At 36.4% G+C, this 15354-nt stretch overlaps 1 protein-coding gene across 1 annotated transcript in view; it reads right to left on the reverse strand.

Moving 5' to 3' along the window:
* RP1 (RP1 axonemal microtubule associated) overlaps window positions 1-15354 on the reverse strand; it is a 209716-nt gene that overhangs the window by 28265 nt on the left and 166097 nt on the right. Inside the window, exons 45-48 of the mRNA XM_075744095.1 lie at window positions 11687-11939; window positions 6605-6846; window positions 3935-4061; window positions 1244-1392 (exon numbers count right to left, since the gene is read on the reverse strand). Coding sequence (XP_075600210.1) covers window positions 1244-1392; window positions 3935-4061; window positions 6605-6846; window positions 11687-11939 — 771 coding nt within the window. The remainder of the gene's footprint in view (window positions 1-1243; window positions 1393-3934; window positions 4062-6604; window positions 6847-11686; window positions 11940-15354) is intronic.

Here is a 15354-nt window from a genome sequence, read left to right on the forward strand (position 1 = left end):
AAGCATTTCAAGTAGGTAAAATCCAGTAAGTTCATGACCTCCCCTCAACTCCCACTGAATTAACAAGGCTGGGGGTAGTTAGGAGCTGAGCTCCTCTTAATCCCACATATCATGCCTCTGCTCTGGTTATTAATCTAAACTGATTTACAAGCCCACTTCCTTAGAGAAACTCCAACACTAGCAGAAGAAAATAGTTTACTGTGTGATATTGCTAATTCAAAAAGGAGACAGGTTAGAATACCACAGTCACAGTATTCACTGAGATTTCGGAGAGGTAGAAGAGTGCACACACTGTAAGACAGGTAGCACTGTCTGTTGTAAAATATGCTCGGCATTTCTGGTTGCAAGACATAGGTGTTTCTTTTTCTAAACTTTAACTATTCCAACTCAAATTCTCTGTAACAGATGTTTGTTTCAGAATCTTTATTAAATTGTTTTATTCCTCAATTTTTTTTTCAAATAAAGATCTGCAGAAAATACAAAAACTTATTTCATTCCATCTTTAAAAAAATCTAGTGACCTTTTTAGCTGAAAATTTCACTACCTCTATCCAGAGCTTCTGACAGGAACTAGGTTTCGTGTCAAAAAGACATGCGTTTTGCTGTAAATCTGCCCATGTTTCTGCAGCACATTCAGTAACTAAATTCCCTCTAATTTCTGTCTATACTGACAAGGCTACAGGCAAATGCATCTCTGGCTGCTATGTTGGTCTTTGGTCTACACCTATGAGCTGCAACTCCTCCACAGTGAGTGAATGACTCTTCTGGGTAGACCTAAGAAAACTATGGAGGGTAGTGGCTGCCTGTCTGGAGGGAGATCAAGAGCCAGACTGAGGGGTAGACTGGCAGTGGAAAGGCAAAAGCCAGGGAAAGGCGCCTTAGCTTGAAGAATGGCATGGGAATAAAAGAGTTATTAAAGGAAATTGAGTCTCTTTGTAGCTCTATTGTGAAGCAAATACTCAGGAAAACCACTGGCATGTCACTGAAGACCTTCAATATTTGCAAAATTGAACCTAAAAGCACTTGATACAGCCACTTTACTACTTGTCAGTATTGTTAGCATCAGCTATATAAGTATCAGTATTTCCCACATAAGACAGACAGAGATATTGATATACACATGCACTTACAATCACGAAGCACTGCAACTGGACTTTGTAGACTCTAACCTACTCCCACTAAGTCCACATGAATTGAACTGGGTTCTAAAAGTGCAAAATATAATGCAAAAATTATAAGTATACCTTTCCTTTAGTGAAATTATCATCTCCTTTTCTGATTAACTTTCTTCTGCCAGTATCTCCCAAAAGGCCTTGCAGCACAACATACACATCTGCATCTGTTCCTGACCCAGGGGACGCTCCCGTAGTGATATAGAGAACATAGCTTTTCACTGTTGAGAAAAAGAGATCAAAGGTTTACCAAAGTTTAATCAGTTAAAAAATATGTTACGTAATATATTACTACTATTATATTTTAATTTTTGGTCCTGCCCAGAGTGATCAAAAGGCCAAACTATATTATAATGCTTAGAAAAGCACATAGAAGCATGTAATTAAAATTTAAGAACCACTATTATAATGAATAATAAGCTAAATAGTTTGTAAGTGGGCCTGAAACACAGGCAGAAGAGAAAATGAAACAAAAATAAACACATCACAAATTGTTATAAAAACATATAAATTATACTCTACCACACACTTGCATGCATTTAAATATGTAACACTCCTATGAAACAGTTCCTAGGCTATGGATGATACCACAGTACTCAAAAAGCACATCTCTGCTCTGAGCCTCACGGAGTTCCGGTGATGCTGAACTCTGTCAGAAAGATGGAAACTTTCCACTTGTTACTTGGGAGAAGAGACCCACACACACCTCACTACAACCTCCTTTAGGACAAGAGGAAACGGCCTCAACTTGTGCCAGGGAAGGTTTAGACTGGATAGAAGGAAATTATTTTTCACCAAAAGGGTTGTCAATTATTGGTTGAGCCACCATCCCTGGGGATATTTAAAACAAGCATAGATGTGGTGCTTAGGGACATGGTTTAGGGGTTGTACTTGGCAGTGCTAGGTTAATGGTTGGACTTCAGGATCTTAAAGGTCTTTTCCAACCTAAATGATTCTATGATTCTATTCCATGATCCTTTCATGGTAGTTGCAGAGAGCGATCAGGTCTCCCCTCAGCCTCCTTTTCTCCAGGCTAAACAACCCCAGTTCCCTCAGCCGCTCCTCATAAGACTTGTGCTCCAGACCCTTCACCAGCTTTGTTGCCCTTCTCTGGACACACTCCAGCACCTCAATGTCTTTCTTGTAGTGAGGGGCCCAAAACTGAACCCAGCACTCGAGGTGTGGCCTCACCAGTGCCGAGTCCAGGGAGACGATCACTTCCCTGGTCCTGCTGGCCACACTGTTTCTGATACAAGCCAGGATGCTGTTGGCCTTCTTGGCCACCTGGACACACTGCTAGCTCATCTTCAGTCGACTATCGACCAACACCCTCAGGTCCTTTTCTGCCAGGCAGCTTTCCAGCCACTCTTCCCCAAGCCTGTAGCGCTGCATGGGGTTGTTGTGACCCAAGTGCAGGACTCAGCACTGAGCCTTGTTGAACCTCATACAGCTGGCCTTGGCCCATTGATCCAGCCTGTCCAGATCCCTCTGCAGAGCCTTCCTTCCCTCAAGCAGATCAACAATCCTGCCCAGTGTGGTGTGATCTGTAAACTGACTGAGGGTGCATGCAATCCCTTCGTCCAGACCATTGATAAAGCTATTAAAGAGAACTGGCTCCAGTACTGAGCCCTGGGGAACACCACTTGTGACCGGCCACCAACTGGATTTACCTCCATTCACCACAGCTCTTTGGGCCTGGTCATCCAGCCAGTTTTTTACCCAGCAAAGCGTATGCCTGTTCAAGCCATGAGCAGCCAGTTTCTCCAGGAGAATGCTGTGGGAAACGCCATCAAAGGCTTTACTAAAGTCTAAGTAGACAACATCCACAGCCTTTCCTTCGTCCATTAAGAAAACAGTATATTTCCTCATGTTAAGTGCTCCTTGGAAAAAGGAGCAGCATTTGTAAAGATTTAAATACCTGTGGTCTTCCAGGGGAAAAAAAAAAAAAAAAAATTATTTAAAAGACAAAGAGCCTTCACAGGGAATACCCCAGCAGTACTCTTCTCAAATGCATATTCAAGGAGCTTCTGCCCAACTGGTTTTTTTGAGACTAGGTTTGAAAGCGCAGCAGAAAATACAAGGAATACACAGATTTCTTGTGCTATTGATCTAAACCCTTAACTCCTGGGAAACACTTGGAAGAGACTGGGATATTCTCATGGCAGAATACCCATTTAAGACAAGAGCTCTTCCATTGTTCACTAACTTTGGTTATAAAACCTCCTAAGAAACACAGAACAAAATTAAAAAACTCCAATCTTCAGGTGATCAAGGCACAACTCGCATGAAGGAGTTTTATGACATATAACTGCTAGGTCACAGAATAAGAATGTCTGAAATTCTAGAAACACAAACAGATGAGCTTCTGTTGTGAGGGGCCATGGATCTCCTTCTTATCTGAAATTACAGTATGAGAGTTATTTCCTCTGGATTTCCTTTGTTTCCTCTGGGAGACAACCAAATCATATTATTGACAAAAAGCTGAACTCTGAATACTGTTCAAAACTTTTTTAATATTTTCAGTGCTGTATGCTCACTCTTTTATGATGTGATACAAACTGATACCAATCAGGCTTGAATGCACAATGCTCAGTTACAGGGACTGAGATTTCTTTTTTTTAAACACTGGAGTGGATTGGACCTAGTCATGCCTCACTAGCTAAAATGGATAGAAACGATCTGCTAAATCCTTTGGACTGCTCTGAAAATCTTAGCTATCATCACTGACCAAATATTTTCCAGTGTTTCTGATTTGTGACCAACCTGCTGGAAAAGGAGAGCCAGCTGTGAGAACTGGAAGCTCAGCCACTCTTCCTCCTTCTTCATCTGCAAAGTTGCGACAAAATGGAAATTCTAGAATATTTTTACTTTCTCTGTGCTGAAGCTTTACCTTAGCAAAGAGCAAAAAGAAATACCTTCAGCATCTGTTGTGCTCTAATAGAAAATGTAGCAAAAGACATACTATTAAACAGCTATGACACATCATGTCAATATTAAGAAATAAGAGGAAATAAATTTTTCTAAAATGTTTTTGAAAGCAGCCTTTTAAAAGAGGAGGAATAGATGTCTTTCCCAATTAAAAATAATTAAAATGCTGTCAACATTATTGCTGTAGAGACTGCAGTAAGGGAAAAAAATATTTGGAATAGTTCAAAAAGGTTCCTTTGTGTAATCTATTCATCCGGCATATGGAAGAAAAAGAAGTGTTGATATGCCCATTTCAGCGTGTGAGAAATGTCAATATGCCACAACATTTTTCAGTGCAGAATGTTTTCTCATTCTAAGTAATGGGAAAAATAAAATGAAGTGTTTCTGGAAAAAACTGAAAAACAGAAATTAAGAATGGTTTATGGCACATATATATATCTGTACATATGTATCATATGAATATATAGACTACATTGCTAAATATTTTTAATCTCTATTAAATTCTGTATATAAAGTAATAAAAGGGTGATCCTGAGCTATGTAGCTTAGTCTTACTGTAAGAAAACATATTTTAATAATGAGGTGTCTTTCTTACACTCTGGTACTACCAGCTACACTAAGAGATCAAGTACCATTTTCTAAACTATTTAAAAGTCTAGACCAGACACCATATTTGAAAATATGTTGCAGAAAGTAGCCCTGCTTTAAAAAGGGCACAGAGAATACACTCATACATTTCTTCATGGCCTAACTCACTAAAATGACCAAACCCTTAACCCAGTAAGCTCAATCATCTTTTGTTAGCAATTTTCACTGGGATAGTAGCATTATTTTGTCTTCAAAAGACTCCTATTATTTTTCATTATGACAGACACATTGAAAAGATTTTTTAAAATGCAGTGTAAAGTATAATGTTAATACAATTTCCCTTTTATACTAAACATCTACAGTGTCTTGAAAATCAGATTTCATTTACTGGGCTTTATTTCTTCAAGAAGTGAAAGAAGAGGGAATAAAGATGTTAGCTATTACAGTTACCTTCAGAAATAAAACATATCTTAATTAATTTTGTTCTGGACATTAGTTCATAATTATTTCAATTTTCTCAAAAACATCAAGAGAATTAGTTTGCAGTTATGGTTATAAAAGTGAGTTCTGAATCTAAATACAGAATTCAACCAACTGCGTTTACTTCTGATAGAAAGGTGAAATCTCAGACTCTCTGAGACGTGCAATCTTATAAAATCGAAATAAAATATCATAGAAATGACCATCCTGGTTCTAACCAGCAGTGTAAATAAACTGCTAAGCTGTCTTTAATAACAGATATTATCCACAGCCTCTGATACCAACCTAGTTATTTCATACAAGGATTCAGTTGCTCCTGCTATGGAATCCATGGAATAACAGAGGAAATGTCTTCCTAAAACCCCAGTATTTTACATATAGCCCAAAGCAGGAAAATTTTATTTTCTGTCTAATCCCACCTAATGTAAATGTGCATCTTTTCCTTACTGATATAAATGATATTGATTTTTTTTCTAACTCAAATTTGAGTCATTGTTCTGAGTTAATGAAGTAAACCAGGCTAATAGATGTCACTGTTTTCAACTGCCAAGCTTCCATTCTGAAATTTTTACTGTGATCCACTGCCTCTCAGAATATCCAAGAAACAGTATTAATTAATTTTATCAAAAGATTTGTTAGATGACTATTTCATCTGGCTATGGTGATGAAATTAATAACCTGTCTGCCATTTAAATGTCAGGGGGTTCAGTTCAATAATATCACATATTGGACAGGAAAATTATTTTTTTCTCCAGTTTTTAATGAGAACAAAATACAAGCATTAATGGACAAAAGTGTGTCTGCAATTTGAAAGATGATTCTTTCCCTTAGACTTCTTTTTATTTTGCCAGCATAAGAGGATAAAGATATTTTTTTCTATAGTGAAGTGCCACAGCAATTTCAGTGCGATGTCTGATTTTAGCTTCAGAATCTTGGACATCCGAAGAAAGATTGTCACTTTTGCTATTCACTTCTTTTTTTCACATGCCAGCTTTAAAAGCAGGTATTTTCATCAAAAGGCATTTCTAGTGTCTGGCTTAATTATCTGCCTTTGATCACTGAGTCTACAACATGTAACAGCCAATTTGGAGTTATGTAAATACTGTAATGTACGCCGGTGTGTACAGTTCTGAAAAGACACCACTGGATATGCTATAGATGATGACACAATAGTATGTATGCCCTGCAGAAATTAATCTAATTTTACAAGATTTTTGTTATTCATAGCTATCCTAGTAAGTGTTTTGAGCAGTCTCTGAAGTTGTCACTTACAAGTCTTGTCAACAGGTGCACTTACTTTTGTAAATTAAAAATTATATCATTTCAGGCAGAACTGTAAATGGGAAGCAATAACAATAGAATAATAATAAAAAAAAAAAACAGGAGACTTTTACAATGAAGACACAATAAGTAATTGCTTTAGTTTTTCTTTTTTACCTCACGGCTATGCCAAGTCTCTCCTTCTCCAGCTTCTGCAATTTCTAGGCGAACTTTGAATATAGTGTTGAATTTCTTATTTAGTTCAATTGAAGTCTCATAAATCTGCTTTTTTTTAAGGGATCCTTTGGGGAATATGACTGAAGCACTGGTACCTTTTGCACCACATACAGTTAGAGACATTGTAGGATTCATGGAACTAGAAGAATTATCACTAGTTGTGACAAGGACATCCCAAGTCCCTGTTGAAACAAAACAGTAGAAAAAAATTAATCGGTTTGCTGAATATCCAAAATAATACAGCAATTTGTAACAGCCTGAGTGAGTAACTAGCAACCCATTCCCACCTTTGCATGGAGATAAAATTCACTCATTATCATTGATTTAGTGAGAAGCAGATTTGGACACCAGCCTTTCCGTAGTGGTAGCTGACCCTTTAGAAATGGGCCAGTCCAACAGCACTATGCAGGTAAGACTGCCAGTTCCCTATTAGAGACTTACAAAGAGCCATGCCAATCTGTCGATTTTTTTTCCTATCATAAATGTTTCCTAAGATGATTTAAAATGTTTTTTCTTACTAATCACCACTCAAAAGGAACATATTTGCTACTAGATAATACTGGTTATTAGGTTTGCCTTTGGTCAGGGGAGGGTATTTTTTCATTTTAACTTTTGAGGAGCTACTTAAACCAGAATGTTAAAATTTACTACATATCTTCTATAACAAGATGCTGATGAGATAAACTGGTTCAGAGCTTGAAATGTGATATTTTTATCACAGATCACCAGAATTATCGTGCCAGCAAAGCACAAAACTTTATCCATTTCTTCTGTGAAGAAGTGATGTTTGCTGAGAGATTTAAAATAGTCCTATATAGCAACTCATAGATTTGCCTACTTTAAGGACACAGAAAACACTCAAACCCAGCAGTTTCACTTAAAAATAAATTTAAAATTATATTGAAAAAGACTAGTGGGTTGTGTTCAAACTAAAGGTCTGGTTTGAAGCACTTAGTGTCTTAAACATTCCAGGTGAATTGGCAGTCACTTGAAGGCTCATAAGGACTGCAGACTGATATCAAGTAAGCTCCTGAGTAAATTCTGTAACTCTATACTGAACAGACATTTAGTTAAACCTCCAATCAGCAAGACAGTTTTCAGGATCAGAAACTTGTACCCATCAAAAAAAAAATCCCACTGATTTAGCTAGCTTTAACATTTTTATTCATGTTAAAAGAGTGTATGGACATTTCAAGGCTATCAAAACCATGTTTTACATTTTTCCATTTTTTTAAAAAATCATGGCTCCTACAGAGAGGCTTTGGTCACCTGGGCTGGTGCAGGTTTGAACATAACCATTTTTTTATTAAGATAACTTAACTCTATGCAAAGTGAGGCACAGTATGGATTTAATAATTTCAAGTAGCTATTTTGAACACAGTATTTTACTTTGAGTAACGGAAACAGTGACTTTCTGAGTTTATGTCCATAGTCCTGTAAAGTCCAGCTTCCTAACCACAACAGACAAATCTTTACCTCCTACTATAAACTAATGCAGATAAAGCTTTATTGCTTTAGATCAGGTGAGGATCTGTGTTAAAAATGCAGGACTTGGTGAAGGTAAAAGATTAGTACTCATCATCTTTAAAATAATCTAAAATAACTTTATGGATAATCATAAACAGCTACCATTTTTATGTCTATGAACATTAAATATAAGTGAAATCAATGATATCCATGGAAAAAATGGAAGACAACTGAAAATCTACCCTGTTCCCTCTGACATAATCCAAGATTTTTTAGCCTTTTAGTACTGAAATATTAAGCCTTTAAACTATCAATATATAGCTGCCTAGGAAGACTGAATGGAAGGACTATCTCTGTTGGATCATACAGTACCATACATTGCTATTACATGCTAACTATATTGTATAATCTCTGATAAATTTGTCAAGATCCAGTTTAAAAGCAGGTACATTAAGCTTCTTTCCTTTTCTTTAGTTAAGTCTAAAAGAGACGTATGATAAAAATTCATTCTTTCTTTCTCAGAAATCTTTTAATTTTCACAGAATGGCATTAAAGGACTGATGAAACCCATTTATTTTTATGGTAACTTTGTCCGTTACCTTAAATAACTCTTTTTCCCTCCTTGAATGTGTAAGCTACCATTAATTTGATAGATCATAACTGTGTCCATTTTGAGCATTTAATTTCCTAGTCTGAATATGTCAAGTTTTTTCAATGCCCTTTCACAACAAAAACTTTCCATATTCCCAGTCATCATGTCTTCTTTACAGCTATTCCAGCTTGAACAAGTCCTTCTGGACAGAGGTGACCACAGTTGCACACAGCGTTCCTGGTGAAACATCATTGTTTCTCTGCAGTGGCATTAATTCTTTTTGATCTTTTCTGATAATGCCTACATAGATGGTGGAATCACAACTACTTTACTCACAGCCACATCACATTACTGTCTCAAAAATTACCTTGCGATCATATAACAAACCTAGGTATTTCTCCTAGCCATGTCCTGCTGATGAAGTCTTGTAGCAGAAATCATTACAAGACATGGGGATACAGATCCAATACAGTTTTTAGTTCCAATACACTACTTAGTTCCTAATTTCAAAAAAAAAAAAAAAAAAAAAAAAAAAAATCAATGGAAATTAGAAACCTGTACCAGAATTAAGAGCTCAAATATTTAGTTGGGTTTACACCTAATTGTATTCGAGCTTTGTGCTACAGAATTCAATTCCATTGCTTTCTTCCAGTTCTCAGTTTATCACACAACCTCTTCATCTCCTGATAGTACTTCAGCTTTGTAGCACCAACAGATTTCATCAGCATATTCATTCTCTCTTCTCCAGCTCTTTACAATTCTTCCTTTTACTCCTACTTTCCACTTTCTTAATATTAACTAATAATTTCCCATAAAGAAAATAAAATTCAGTACTGAAATTTAGACAGATTAGATGCCATTACATTTCTCTCACTGGAAAATATTTCTAAAGAGTATTAATTTTGTTTTACCATCTATCTTTACTAAAGTCATGATGCATTCCTTCTTGTTTCCTATTTGCCTCTATTATCTTAACTATTCTTTTCTTCAAAGTACCTTATAAAGGTTTGCCTGAGACCGATTACTAGGTCTATAGTCACCTACATTATGCTTTCTGGTTTTCAGATGGAGGTATTACCTTTGCTATTTTCAAGTCATACCTTTTGTCTTCATAAAATTGTTTGAAATCCTTGCTATTAGACCTGCCATTTCATTTCCCAATTCCTTCAATATTCTGGGCTAACAGCTCCTTTGGTTGTCTCTATTTGACTACATGAAACTCAAAGTACTATGTGCATTTCAGATTTGGTGATTTCCAATAACCTCATTCCCATTAGTAATTTTGGTTTTGCTTCCCTTGCAACATTATGGTTCCTTAATGAAAACAGAGATTAAGTATTTTTTTTGTTTGGGGATTTGACATCACCTTCAGTCTGCACATCTTTGCAGGTTCTTTTTATAAGTAAATGGTTGAAGAACCTTTACTATTTGTTTTAATTCTTTTATAAAATCTGACTCAGCTTGACATTTAGTAAGTCCCATTGTATCCATATACTTTCTGACCTCGAAGGTATAGCTCTCTTTGCTGATCAGTCTTTTATTTCTCCATTCCTTATAGGCTCTCTGCTTACTTGTCATATTCTTTCTAAAGTTATTATACAACCAAACCAGACCAGAACTGTATCAATAGATACAGAGCTGAGTATTAATAATCACAGACTTGAATATATTAGCATGTCTGCTCTCAGATTTTTGAGGACTATGTGTGAGTAGGAAATAGGAAGGTAGATGTTTTCACATAGTTATGTTCAGACACTAATTAAGGTGCATAAACAAGGATGCAAGATTTCTCTCACTTTTCACATTATCAGTGACAAAAGATCTGTCAGACTCTGACCAGCCTTGGCCTTCTGCTCTGAATTACCCTCAGGAGACGCCTGCCTCGCTCTGTGGATGTAGGGCACCTATGGAATCTACTTTTTTAGAGAGCTGGAATACTCGCAGTGGTGCAATACAGCTATTTCTTATTCTGAAATTGTCACTGCTCTAGCTGCTCATCCTATGCTTATATTTCCATGGTATTCTGTCCTTCTGTTGTCTTAGAGACATTATTTTTCTATTTCCTTAGATGATAGAAGATATTTGCTAGTGGACTAAGCACAGGTAGCTAAATATGAGGATACACACTACTAACCGTGTCTGCAAATATGTATAATATAAAACTCTCTGAGCATAAAATGAAACATCCATGAGCATAGAAATTAATAAAGATCCGTTTACAAAACTGTTGATATAGAATGCAAATTCACACCTTCAGATTAAACTTTACATAGTTGGGTCTACCAGTTCTGATTCAGATTTCATAAATGGACCCAAACCAACATTTTACACCTCTTCAAAAAAAGACATGTGAGAGAGCTAAGAAATCCAGTACCCTGGCAAAGCATAAAAGACTTACCATGTTTTCAGTGTCTAAGTTGTTTCTGAATTTTGGTCTTTTTTTCATTAAACAATTTGCATAGGATATTGGGTTCAGGTCAACTAGCTGTTTGCAAGAACTTGTGCCATTGATGTAAGTAAAAAAGAAAACTGCAAATAAAAGCAAATGCTTTCTGCAAATATATGAACATATGGGAAAATCTCATTCTGCTAAAAGTTTTTGTATCTCTTCTTGTGATTTCATCACTGTTGCAAGAGCCTTCTGCTCTGCATTGAACGCCATATGGAACAACCTACCTCTTTCTGCTTCAGCTTTTTTCTAGCCTCAACTAAAAACATAGTTCCTTCATTGCTTCCATCACTTAATATCTCCCTTCTGTTCTAGTCTTTCTTCCCTGAATATTATAATTGTATTTACCAGCTCTGGAAAGTGTGTGGAAAGGCAATTTATGTGAGAGATGCAACTCATATTTCAGCTATATTATTTCTATGTTTTCATTTTAGTCTTAAAAATAACCCGAAAAATAATATGAATTACAATTAAAACAAAAGCTGGAGGGAGCTTTGATGATTTTGGACCTTACCATTAATCTTTCCTGTCAACATCCCATTCCTGACTTTTCCAAGAAGTTTCAACATTCGTTCCGTCTGTGCATCACCACCTCCACTGTCTAACCATTGCTGGCAAAGAAATGCGTATTGGCCATCAGTCTTGCCTGATTCATGGATGACAATTTGATCCAGGTACCATCCAGCTCCATAACCCACATTATGGTGCTCAACAAGCACTTTGCTTAACTGTCCAAGGTCTACTGCTCTCATTTCAGAGATACAAACCTGAGAAGGTAAAGACAAAATTAATACCAAACTGATTAAATCATATGTTTTCTCATCTGTCTTGAAGATTATGTTTGGAAAGACAGATTCCTTTCAGAGCTGAAGTATCTTTGCCTTTCTGATAGTAAAGATATTATAGGCTGACATTCATATTTGGAGACCCTGTTCAGAACATATGTGGACCCTTGAATATGTGCATTTTTCCTTGTTCATGATCACTGCATCCCAGGCTTTATTATGAAAAATGTCCCACTCTTCTGGGTAGAAAGAAACCTCTGATCATTAACTTACAGAAGTGTCATGAAAATTGAAGTTCAACCAATCTCTCATAACTGAAAAAAGGGATTGCTTCAAATAACTGGATATGCCTAGTAAATTGAACTTTGGTTTAGATAAGGCATTTTTTTCCTAAACATTTCAAGTCTTTTATATTCTAAGACATCTTATTTTTCAAATGGGAAACGTCATACTATTCCACTCTGAACAGAAATACCAACACTGTTGATGACTATGCAAACAAAGGAAGATACTGACATTAGAAACTATAACTAAGGCTGTGCACGCATACAGGCAAGAATTGATGTGCTCTTTGGATGTAAATAGACATCTGTTTAAATATTGCTACGGCTACAAGTAAACAAAAGCTAAATGGCAACTGCACTAGTGCATGTTGGGATGAATATATTATGTGAGAGAATGAATGTGTTCCGTGCAAGAGATAATATGAGTGGGTGGGTAGATACATGGGCATGTGTGTGGGTGACATTAAAAAAACCCAGATGGATAGTAGAAACAGACCCTATAATTTTTATTTGTTGCCAACCAATTTGCCACCAGGCAGGAAAAAGCATGAGGACCAGAAAGCAACAAAGAAAGAGATTATTTTCAGAAAAAAATTATGTCATCTGGTCCATTCTCTTGTCTGTGTCAGACTAGTCCCTACAATGTGCTCAGAAAAAAACCCATCAGAGTTATTATTCCTATCACAGCCTTAGGACTTCCAGCATTCTTACCTTGTTATATCCACGGTCTCCCCAAACAGTTACCATGGCAAGTTATACCCCTTCATGTAATGCATATGTAGCCCAAAATAGGATCTAGCTGTGAGGAACATCTTGTAAATAACTTTTTGGGAGGACTCGTTGCTTTTTAATTTTATTCTTTGTAGTTTTGAGCCAAATACAATTTTCTTGTCAGTCTACATGACCCTTGACTTAGAGGAAATAGCCTGTATTGCTAATATTCATGTTCCTTCACAGCTAACTCTATCTGAAAAAGGGACCTATCATTAGTCTCATTCTTTGTGATAATAATTAACAGTCATTAGACAACAGTGGTCATAATCACCCATTGTTATCAATGAATTCTCATAATAATACATTAAATTGCCTACTCCCTCAGCATTAGCAAGAATGTATTTTTGGTTGATGTCATTACATTTCTTTTTTTTCCCCTCAGTATAAAGACATTCTGAACTGCATTAAACACACTACTGGAAGTGTAATTAATGAAAGCCAAAAGGATTTTATTTAAATTGTCTTGCTTTAGATAAAGTGTTAGCTAGGCAAAATTACAATCCCCATTTATTTAACCCATTAAAATTGTGAAAAAGTTAGACATACAATTACCTAAACAAATACAAACCAGCCTTGCTTTCTGCATTAATTAAATCAAATTTTCCATCTTCCGAGCTTTTCCTTATATTCCAGTCCTTTATCAGTCAAGAGAGATCCTTTTTTTCACATCTCAAGTTTCCTTAACTTTGTTTTCTTTGCCTGTCCATTCCATATTTTCCAGGCATATTACTGATGTAATCTTCTCTCTCAAGACAGCTTGCCCTTTACATCCCTTCTTTCACCTTCTATTCTTAGATACGTTCACTAAAACCTCATTCTGACCTTTTAATTAATCTGCTTATATGTAAAAAGAATGTAAGGCTGGTAGTAGTACATCAGATTGCAGATCCATCTAGTCCAGTATACTGTTGCCAACAGCTACCAATAACAGATTTCTAGGGAAGAGTTGAAAAACAGGGCAAACATATAGAGATGTTTCTTGAATACAAAAATCTCTCAGGCTTTAGCAATTTGTGGTTCAGAGATTTCCTGACCCAGAGATTGTGTCTTTGCACTTAACAGCCCTCAGTGGAAAGTTGTCTTCCATGACAACGTGCAATGGCTTTTTGCACCAACATGCATTTTCCCATCTGCAACATCTGTGCGAGAAAGTAAAATAGATTAATTACGCACTGTGTAAAAATCCATCTCCTTTTGTTTTGAATCTGCCGCCTGCAAGTTTAATTCAATGCTCTTGAGCCCTTGTATTACATGAGAAAGTAGAATTACTCATTTTTTTTCTATACCATTTTATATTTCTTCTCTCCCTCTCATCATCCCTTTTCCAGGCCAAACAGTACTTGCTTAGTTGTTCCTTGTATGGAAGATATTTCATATCACCTGACATTCTTCTTGCACTTCTTAAGACAAGTGGATCGGAACAAAACACAGCATCTATTATGCGTCTGCACTAGAGAACTAGAGAACAGTGGCATGACTGTATTTTCTGCTTTGGGGTGGCTGGGTTTTTTCCTTTTTCTAATAATTCCTAAATATTTGATCTGTTCTGTTTTCCTTTGGTTTTGCTTCTACTGAGCACTGGGCTGACATCATTACAGAGCTATCCTAATGCCAAGGTCACTTTCCTATGGGTATAACCTATTTCAGAGCCCATCATTTTGCATGCAAATTTAAGGGGTTTTCCCCCTCACAGCTACTGCTTTTGATTTAGATACAATGAATTTCATCTGCAATTTATTACCTGGTCACTCTGCGTGACGTCGTTCTACAATGTCTGACACCAACTTGCATATTTATTACCTTAAATAACTTAGTATCATCAGAACACTTTACCATCTCATTGCTCAACACTTTCCCAAGAACCTATTGCACAATGAAGAATATGAATATACAAAATATCTAAGCTGAAGAAAAATTTCATTGTCCACAGTACAAAAATAGCTCACCTTAAAAAAGGATCTGCTTGGGAAGACACTCAGCACTCTATTTGCTCAATATAGGGGCTCTGATTTCTTTAACTCTAAGAGCTTTGTCACTGACTCTTTATTAATGCCAGGCTTGAAAGTGCTGCATAAATTATTTCTTTTTAGACCTCTTGTCCAGGTTATGTCACAAACTATGTACCTTTATGTCTTTTATTAAGTCTTCTAATTGCATATAAACATTTGCCCTCAAAAATGCCAAGAATTAACCTGTATTTTTAATAATATCATCCAGGAAATCACCATCACAAACCGCTTTTCATAGCACAGTTTGGACTAAGGCAACAGGATTCCACAAACAACAACATATTTTAAAAAAAAAAAAGGGGGCAGGTGGGTGTGGAAGAGACTATAAGA

This window comes from Balearica regulorum, chromosome 2 (genome assembly GCF_011004875.1).
Source record: "Balearica regulorum gibbericeps isolate bBalReg1 chromosome 2, bBalReg1.pri, whole genome shotgun sequence".
Taxonomy (NCBI): domain Eukaryota; kingdom Metazoa; phylum Chordata; class Aves; order Gruiformes; family Gruidae; genus Balearica; species Balearica regulorum.